This window comes from Oculina patagonica, unplaced genomic scaffold (assembly GCF_052425735.1).
Source record: "Oculina patagonica isolate OP01 unplaced genomic scaffold, crgOcupat unplaced481, whole genome shotgun sequence".
Taxonomy (NCBI): Eukaryota; Metazoa; Cnidaria; class Anthozoa; order Scleractinia; family Oculinidae; genus Oculina; species Oculina patagonica.
In genome coordinates, this window is record NW_027558342.1 from 846 (window position 1) to 11,098 (window position 10,253).

Consider the following 10,253-nt stretch of genomic DNA (forward strand, 5'->3'; position numbering starts at 1 on the left):
TTCTTAAAGTCCGGCACTGAATAGTTAAAACGCCGAAAACTCTGAAACAAAACGATCGCACTGCACGAGTGTCCATCAAGTCTCCATCAATTTTCGTGTAAGTGATAAAGTTACTCAGCGGAACAGCTATGACTGAGGATCGGCACAAATGGAATATTTAAAAGAAGTGACAGCAAGTTCTGTCAGTCAGGGTAGTGGTAGGTACAGGATAAAAACTTGATAGCTTTAGTTAAAGCTACTAAAAAATTCTATTATTCTCTACAAGACAAATGATAATAACTAGCAGAACATGGTTTTGGATAGACCAGTCCTTGAACTATATATCCCTTCTGCAACCCAGGTGCAAAAAGAAAGTCTAGGATAACTTGCATGTGCATTCTTTTAAAAATCAAACCAATGAAAAAGGACAGAGACGTGTGGCGTTTCTTACATGTAACATGTGCCTTAGGGTAAAAATAGTTTGCTAAAATGAAAAATTCAACTATGCGACTAAAGCGCGCGATCTGCAAGAAAAAATATTGTAACCTTTGTCTAAAGCCGTAATAAAAGAATAGGTACTAAATCCACAAATACTAAATTTTTGAATTTATCTTCTTTGCGCGTGCGTGGTGCTGTGGAATATGGTTTGGTTCCCCCCTTTTTTGTAAGAGGGGGGGGGGGATTTAGAGGACGGATTTCATTGCAAGTTACTCTGGACTTGTTCTTCCTGCGCCTGGGTTCAATCCCTATATAGGGCACAGAAGGGAAAGTTCAGGGAGTGTACTACATTTAAAACAATAAAAAACAACACAGATATAATTTTTTGAGACCAGATATTCCACACACTGGGAATTTCACTGCTGGGAATCCTGGATGGGATTTAGACAAAAAATAGGCTGGGAAATGGGATTTGGGCAAAATTTGGGCTGGGAAATGGGATTTGGTACCCCCCTTCAGGACCCTCTTATTTACCATCTGTGATCATTATATTATAGCACGCATACAAAAAACTGTAACACAATTGAAATGCATGCTAAAACATATTGCAAAGGTCGCGTCCAGTTAAAAAACAAAACAAAAACAAAAAATCACTTGGTTCCCTGGTTTTTTCACCTCCCGGCTGAATATTGTGAGAAGTGCAATGATTCTTTTTTCATTAGTGCTGAGAGTTTTAGCTGTGCTGGAAAGCCATGCAGAAGCCGTTTTTAATTTCACAATACCTGGAAGTCAAAGTCCGCAGAAAACTTTAAAAAACGAAAACTTTACTTCCAGTCTCGGAAAACGCCTTCCTCGTTCAAATTCCCGGGAAATTTTTGCCCTACTGCTAGCCAAAATACGATTGTCATAAAGATCTGAAAGTAAAAGTCTGCAGAAAACTTTTAGAAACTGAAAACTGGACTTTTTGTTTCAAAAAAGGCCTTCCTCCCTCAAATTTCCCGGGAAATTTTTGCCTTATGCCAGCCAGTGGAATTGTGGGTAATCGAACACAAAACAGGTATCTTGTCAGCGGTTATTCGATCAACAGCGAAGAAATCAAAATGGCGATATGGATGATCTTTCTAGCGTGCTATTTGGCCTTTATAATCCTGTTTATGGCCATTCCTGCGTCTTTGGGGTTTTCGTTTGGAATCAGAAATCTTTATTTAGCCACTTTATACAAAGTATTTGAGGTAAGCTTTAATTACGATGTTGCAAATCGTTCGCTAATTGTCCATAGAATCGAAGATTATTTGTACAGTACCGCTATTTGTAAGGACCTGTTCTAACTCAGTGATACCACTTAAGGTTTTGATCGCCGCAATTTTGCACACAATCGTTAAACGCAAAGAGAACCGGAGTGTTTATCTGATCTTATACGAGTTTCATGTATAGCTTAAACAATTTAAATTTATTTTCTAAGTTTTGAGGCTGGTGCCCGCGCGCTGCCCAATTGTTTATGCATCAAACACAATGTAATTGTTATAGATTTGTCTGATGTGCTTTTTCTTTTAGTTTGGAAGGCAAACAATTCAGTCAAAGCAAGGAGTCAGATCAAATGGTAAAGTACCGTTCGTATACCGAGAAAACACAACAAGATCTGTTGTACATAACGTATAATGAAAGCTCTAATAACCAATTCCATGTGCTGACCTTTTTCAGTGATGTCTGTTAGTGCAACCAAATTGTAACTTTCCTCTTAATATGAGAGATATGAACTGCACCGTGCTTAATTGTATATTCAGTTTCTTTTTTGTTGATCCCTCACACATGAATTGAAAAGGCTCAAAAACTATACCCTTAGAGATTTTTTTGCCCATATTTTTGGAAGAGATGTCCACAAAAGAGGATATGTAAAGATGCACTTGTCTGGCATCTCTTCCAGGGGCAGGTACTGTAGATGGGTAGGGGGTGTTGGGAGAGATCCTAAGAAGTAACAAAAGCGCAGGGCTGCAAAAACCAGTCGGACATCTGACACTTGCTGACCACAACCATTTTTGCTTTCCAGTGCAAACACCAATGTTCTGCCTTGACAGTGCATTACATTAGCAGGTTCACTTATCGAGCAGTACTGTTATTATGATGTCCGACCTCACAGGCACTTTTGTTTTGTCCGATCGAAATGGTGACTTTGTTGGACGCATGTCCTTTTAAGGGAAAAAAAATCATAACAGTCTGCCAGACATTTTCCCTGTAAAAACATTAACTTACTGCTTTGAACATCTAAAGAACAATATAACTATAATTTGCGGAGAGAAATCACACCACAGCTATCTATATATATCGATTTCTGGAGTCGCTCAGAAACAACATGAAAAGTTTAGCTTTAATTTTTCAAGTTGAAATCCATTTTCATCCTAGCTATACGCAGCCAAAGACGCTTGTTAACAGTTTCAGTGCTCTTATATAGCAATTGTTAATGAAAATGGACCATTATTTTAAATTTCCTACGACAGAATACATGTTTTGGCCGGGTGTTCAAAAATCTGTTAAAATCCATGACAAAGCCCCAAAAAGATCAGGCAGACAAATTAATGCATTTCGGCTTGGCTTTCAATAATGATTTCCCAAGGAATTTGGAAATGTGTGAAGATCCTAGCTAGCATGCACAATGAAAACATACTCTGCAGATTGATCCAAATGGTTGGCACATAATTTAGACATGTTAGGTAACCTATGAACTATTGGTTTTCTTGAAGGTTAAATGAGTTTCAACCTGAATGTAATACTCTTACAATCACATAATACCATTTGAAAGTTCTAATAATTAGAACTTTACAAATCCCAAATAATTATTATTTGGGATTTCTTTCTAATGAGTTCAAATTGTGGTAATTGTGAAGAACAGCTCCCTGTAACCGCCTTTCGGCCGTCTGTCGGCCGACAGTTGGCCGACATCTAAGCCAAAACCTGTCAGCAGGTTGTCGGTTGACAGACATCTGACAGTCAGCTGACAAACGTCCGTCAGACAGACGACAAATGGCCGATTGTCAGCCGACAGTTGACCGACAGTCGACCGACGGTCGGTAACGGGGAGCTGTTCTTCACAATGACCCAAATTGTTTTTATTAAATTGTTTTTAAGAGTGTTAACTTCAGACCTGTTGGAAGAGATTAATCTAGGTTATGAAAAAATATAACCTGGTGCAAGGATATCATTGCCTACTGTAGTACTTGTAGCAGTTGCAGGTTCTTATGAGTTCATTTATGTTTTGTTGGCTAGATACAGACTGGATAAAATAAACATTTAATAGTGCCATTCTTGTTCCATTTTTAGTCATTGACAAAACCCGTGTAGCAAAGCTAGCAAAGGGTAACCTACCCAGGAACAGATCATTTGGAACCTTTCAGCGAGAATTCCACATGGGTGATACCATTGGGTTCTGTGTTAATGGGGTTGAGGTAGGTAAATGTATGTGGCCGCCGCTCTTCAATGTACCTCTTATGCAGTCCAAATGGATTTTGTTTGCAAGTTGTTTAAGATTGGCAGAGGGTCGGAAAGGGGGTTTTCCGTGAAACATGAACACCTATTTTTAATTGCCGTGAATCGTGAAAGAAAGAATTTATTTCCTGTGATCTTTGAACAAAAGTACTATCGTGATTAGTGATGCTCTCTGGTCACGTGTACAAAATTAATGTGGGTGGGGGGAGGGGGGAGTGGGTGTTACTCATTGAAGACACTGTTCAGTGAACAAGGACAACATTGGTCTGGTACTGTAAAATTCCAGTTATAGGCCAAGCCCCCCTGGTGATAGGTCCATCCACCTGAGAACAAAAAAATACATCTGGTTATAAGCCCCTTGATATAAGCCCATCTCTACTGGATGATAGTACTGAACAGGGCTAAATGTTGCTTTATTGTGACTTTTTAACTTAAAAACATATTTTGATCAACACTACCGTGGCTCCTTCTATTGACCGCCAACCCCCCCCCCCCCCCCCCTTGGATGTAATATTCAGTAGTCCATTGCAGGGTTACCCCCCAGCATTAAATTTGCCATTACTACCCTGGCAGAGTCCAGCGCACTAACCATTTGGGTGCTAGTCCTCTTGTAATAACATTTGAGTTGAGAACTGATGTTATATTTCTTCTATGTACAGGCCATCATAGATGATGAGGTAACCAAGTGCTTCTCTGCAGAAGGTATGTAGTGTATGTTCTCAGTTACCTGTGGCTTCTATTGCGCCAGGGCTGAACTTAAAAAAGTCTGTCCATCAAAACCTTATTCATGCATACATGTAACTCATTATTACACCCCTAAGATTGCTTTAGGGCACTAGTATTAATTAAATGTTCCTAATTTTTGAACAAAACAAGACCATTACTTTTATGATTCCATTTACCGTATTTATTCGATTTACTGCCCTGCGCGCTTATTCGAGGCTGGGCGCTTATTACATTTTCACCATTTTTAGCAACTGGTTACTTTATTTTGCAACATAACAATGAATAATAATGAAACGTGAAGATGTACCAATGCAAAACTTTAACTGTCTATTGAAAGTTTTTCCAGAAAACTCGGTCTTCGCGCAAGCCTTTTAGTAGTACTTAGTCGATTTCAATCGCAATTTCAATAATAATCAACACTCCTCATGTGTGTTCATAGGGTTTTTCTATTAGTCAGGTAGGGGTGGGCGCTTATTCTATGCTGAGTGCTTATTAACTTTTCCTACCTAAAGGGTGGGCGCTTATTCGAGGTTGGGCGCTTAATCGAATAAATACGGTATGTACACTTTTTGCTGGGTTTTTAGTCAATGCAAATGCAGTGCTCCTTTATGTTATTCAATGTAATATTAATTTTTCACTTTTATGAATATTTATTTGCACCCAAAGCACTATACATTAATACAATAAACATAACAAATAACCGGTATGCAATGCATACTAAGGCGAGGACGTTCCAGTTAAGCAAACTTGTCAGTATGTTAAAAATTCCAGACAAAGAACTGAGAATAGGCCTTTTGGGCTTTGTTTGTTTGTTGTCCCTTTTCAGACAATGTGGCATCACTCTTGAGAATCACTTCTTTCAAATTCAAACAAATGCTCTTGGTATTCAGATAGTTTTAGTTTTTTTTTACTTGTTTTAAAAAAAAAACAAGTCCTCTGGGCAGCATCATGTCGTTTGAAATGGTACACTGTCAAAGCCAAAAATGTCTATTGAGTAAAATTGTGAGTCCAAAAGATATCCAAGTAATTGAACGCCGAAATTGATATCGTTGATTAAAGTGCGATTTACAGCACCCACATTTAATTTGTGACCACTTTTAAGAAATTCACATTCTTTCATGCAGCCGTTTTCCAATGAGAAGCTGTGACGAGCTTCTGATTGGATAAAATCTGCAAGAAAGAATATGAATACATTAAAAGTGGTCACCTTTTTGGGCTCCTCGCTCTAAGTCGAAAGTTGAGACACTGGGTCATTTGCTATAAAGGAGGGAAAATGGGTTTGTCAGGTAAACAGAATTTTAAAATACAGCACGTTGTCTTCCAGTGGTGTTTTAAGTTGTACATTCCAAGGTATGGTTAGTCTGTAACCAACGTTAATAATAAAAGGCAAATAATAAGCTGCTTTGATCACAAAATTGGCAATTTAATTTGTACAATTCTAATATGATGTCTTTTATCACGACTTTTGACAATGGAATGCAACATATTTTGTAACTGTACTAGACAGCAAGGAAACTTCCACGAGTTTGGCATAAAAATATTGTCTTGCAATAATGTTCTAGATTGCCTCTTGTTTAAATATAGCTGACAGTTGCACTGACTGTACAATCTGTAACGTACCCTTTGTCCAGTAGGTCGAAACACTTAATATCATTTACAAAACACAGTGCAAGGAAGTACAAGTTTCCAAGAAGAAAAGTTGATATAATATCTTGATTGACTCTTGTTAAATTTAAATGGGGCTGATAGTTGTTTGCACTATCTGTACAATCTGTGATGCAAGCAAGTCCAATAAGTCCAAAATTTTGATACAGTACAAGTGGAGACTAGGAAGTAGAGTTGATACAGTGGTTTGCCAGTGATGAATTTGTATTGAGGGTCTTTCAGTAGTAAATCCAGAGATGTTTTACACCGTTTTTTTACTTTGGTGTTATTGCTACATGGTTTTCGCTGTGTTTTGCTTAAAATATATCTGCCATTCATAGTGAGGATTGGGCTTTTTATTATATACATATTGCATAGAGGCAGAAATTATAGAGGCCAATTATAACCAGTTCCAATGCAATAGCTACATTCACACATTCATGGTGCTTCTTGACAAAGTGCAGATTAAACATATTGAAGCAATTAGGACAAAGCACAGCAATCAGTGGATTCTTTGAAAACTGTATCTTGGATGTTTTCTGTTGTTGTTGTTGTTTTTATTTCTGTTCTGTAAACATAATGAAAGAAAGAATCAATAGTTGAAAAAATTAATAATTGTTTTAACACATATTTGTGGTGGTGGACAAAACACTGACCCCCAGTCCATGGACTACCCCCCATGGACTACCCAAATGGACTACCTAAAATGGACTACCCCTAAAAAATGGACTACCCTTAAAGTACTATTCCGAGTGTGTACCACTTTACTGAGCTGTTGTTATACGCACATAATTTGCACTTACGTCTTACCTTGTTTATTTTCAAGCCGTACGTATCCCTCTAGCCGCCATTTTGAATATATTATACTAAATGAACATCCGCTGATCACGAAAGTGTAGACTCAAATCAAGCAATCAATCTTTGGACTCATAGAGACAGACAAAACAGGCACTGCACTGCACTACAGAAGATCCAAACTTTTTTAATAGTATCAGATAGTTGCTTGAGGCGAATCTTAAACATTTGGTGGCCAGAGAAAATTTTTGAATGAATAACTTTGGCAGCGCAGCGAGGAGAACAGAACCGATAGGCAGACAGATCCTGAGGAAAAAATAGTGCCGATTCTGGGCATGAGTCTTCGCTTTTTGAGGTCAGCAGATGTATAGTGTAATTCATTCAAAATGGCGGCTAGAGTTGTCGAAAGTAACCGAAGTAAGTGCAAATTATGTGCGTATAACAACAGCTCAGTAAGTAGTACACACTCGGAATAGTACTTTAAGGGGTAGTCCATTTTTAAGGGGTAGTCCATTTTAGGTAGTCCATTTGGGTAGTCCATGGGGGTAGTCCATGGACTGGGGGTCAGTGTTTTGTCCACCACCCATATTTGTTTAGACACCAAGACTTATTAACTTCAACAATTTAATGCAACATAAGTAGTTACCTAATTCGCTTTAATTTTTCTTTTTTCTGAAACACATCCTTCTACATGTACATAATATCTTTCTTAAATCATTTACTAGTTATCGTAGCCTACAAAAATAAATGTATATACTCTTTTTTGGCTGTTAACCACACAGCTTTAAGGTCACTGAGGTGTGTCTCTAGAACACCAGTTTGGACTCTTGATTTATTTAGATTTGTATAAATATATGATCAATTGTAGTTCTGTTATCAGTGGTAAAGCCTGAAATAAGTTTGTTTGTATCCATATTTTACAATCATTTGTTAATATAGATTTACTGCTGCTTTGTACACCACTATTAAAATCAATGTTCAAATCTGACCTAGTAGTAAGAGTGAAAACGTTCTGTCGACAAAAGGGATTGCGAATGAGCTTTCTGATCTATAAATTTTATCAAATTAAAAATAACAACATCTGGCAGACATTTCACTTTTAAAATCGTTATTTCCATTAAATAAATACTTTGACAATTATGTTATTCCAACACTACGGTATTCAATAAAGTACAAGCAAAATAAACTTTAGATAGCTCACCTCAGCTGCAGTTGACCCAGTACGTCTTCTGCACTTCTCGTCTTCAGTTGAAGCTCAGGTTTATACAATGTCGCCAGGCAGTAGTTCAAATCACAAATAGTTTAGTCCCTCGACTTATAGGTGTGTCGATAACGTTTTTGTGTACTTTGATATCACAAAACGTTTGCAAGTGAGCGAAAAAAATATCAGCTACTAATCGAGTCAAGGCTGCTGGCTGCGAAAAAATCTCACATGCTCGACCGAACACTCCAAGATGGCGGACGCCAACAAATCTCAAACCATGGTCTTAGTTACCAGTCCTCTTCGGTTCGAATCATCACATCTTAACACGAAGAATCCAAAATCGCTTTATACTAACATGATAACATTAGGCTCGAGACTACGTCCTCGCCTAAAAAAAGGAAAAATAACACTTGTCTGGTAACTTATAATATTATAATATCTTTTTGTCTGACATTTTGATATTAACTTTCTTTAATTTTAGAATTAGAATCTTGGAATCTTCTCACTAGGACCAATGAGAACTACCACTACATCAGGTAAACATTTAAGTTTGAAGACTAAAATTTTTCTACATTAATCTTGTGTTATAATTACAAAGCATATTAGTACAGTCAAACCGCTTTTATTAGTGCAAAGAACAAGAGACTGAGCAGAGTGTCCCAGCTATTATCAGGGTTCGTACAGGTCCTGGAAAACCTGGAAAGTCCTGGAATTTTATTGCAGTGGCACTTTCCAGGACTGGAATGTCCTGGAAAAAGACTACCAGTCCTGGAAAGTTCTAAAAATCTGTTAAACTCAAGTTAAACAGCTAAATTCTCAGAACTTAGGAATGTACAGTATGGCATACAGTATTAAAGGGGAGAAATAATATCATTTAAGATCTTGAAAGTGGAAGGGTTAATTGAAGTCCTGGAAAATCAATCTGAGTCCTTGAAAAGTCGTGGAAAAGAACTGGAAAATGGCTTGTGAAAAAGGGTATGAACCCTGTATTATTGGACAGAGATTATAGGAACTCTAGTCTCTCTGGGACTAAGGGAACTGTCCACTGACAGTGTAGACTTAAGGGGGTGTCAGTAAGGAGAAGTTTGACTGTGCAGTATTGTAAAAAGAGTGCATGTTGCTGAAGCTCTATAACTGGGAACTGGATGACAAAAACTCTGAGAAGTACAACATTCGTTTGTCATTTTTCTATTAATCCTTTTAAACTTCCAATATCGTTCCGGGATAAACAGTACATCATTGTGCACATTCAATTAAAAGTAGGAGCTGATGAGAATAACTAATTAAAGGAGAATCAATATTGGAATTTAAAAAGACTGACGTGTATCAACTTGGTTCTCGTGTTTTCTTTGTAGTCCCAAGTTAACCGTCATGTGGATGTTAGGCTTTTTTGTAAGATACATCATTTTGTTTCCCATGAGGTAAGTTTCCTGTGCGCTAAGTTTATTATAAATCTATTTATTAAATAAATAGATTTAGCCAAGCCTAAAAGTGGAGCTCCCTGGTTATTCACTCTGCCCTTCATGTAAAACTGAATTTACTTACCAAAGACAGAGACAGATTTGAGCCCACAATCCAACGGCAAAACCATAAACTGGTCAGCAGTCATTTTAAAAAAAAACACACGACCTCGTTGAGTTCGACACCAAGCCCGCGGTATGGTCATGTGATACTGGTCAGTGGATACCTTGCTTTGACAGCTGTTAGTTGACCATATGGATATGTTCAATATCGTTAACCTTTTATTTTTCATTATGCCAGGAAGTACTGGTATGTTTATAACTGGAATAAGGCCGCCATGCTGCGTGATGTACGCATGCGCCCGCGAGTGATGCTGCTTGCCATGATGACCACGAAAAAAATGCATAGGTTTCGTATTTCTATGCATGCATGATTGTCCCTTTTCCATGCCATTATGGGGCTCCACTCTGCAGCCCTTAGGACCACTGGGGAGCTCTGCTATAAAACAGAATTAATTGAAGAGGTC

The 10,253-nt window shown here is 37.8% G+C and overlaps 1 protein-coding gene across 1 annotated transcript; it reads left to right on the forward strand.

Moving 5' to 3' along the window:
• Nucleotides 1-1,514: 1,514 nt before the first annotated feature.
• LOC144640794 (glycerol-3-phosphate acyltransferase 4-like) lies at nt 1,515-9,904 on the forward strand. The gene is made up of 6 exons (XM_078499865.1): nt 1,515-1,649; nt 1,972-2,017; nt 3,733-3,857; nt 4,557-4,599; nt 8,748-8,802; nt 9,622-9,904. Exons 1-6 carry the CDS (start codon nt 1,518-1,520, stop codon nt 9,689-9,691), a joined length of 471 nt encoding a protein of 156 aa, XP_078355991.1. The 5' UTR covers nt 1,515-1,517; the 3' UTR covers nt 9,692-9,904.
• Nucleotides 9,905-10,253: the final 349 nt, after the last annotated feature.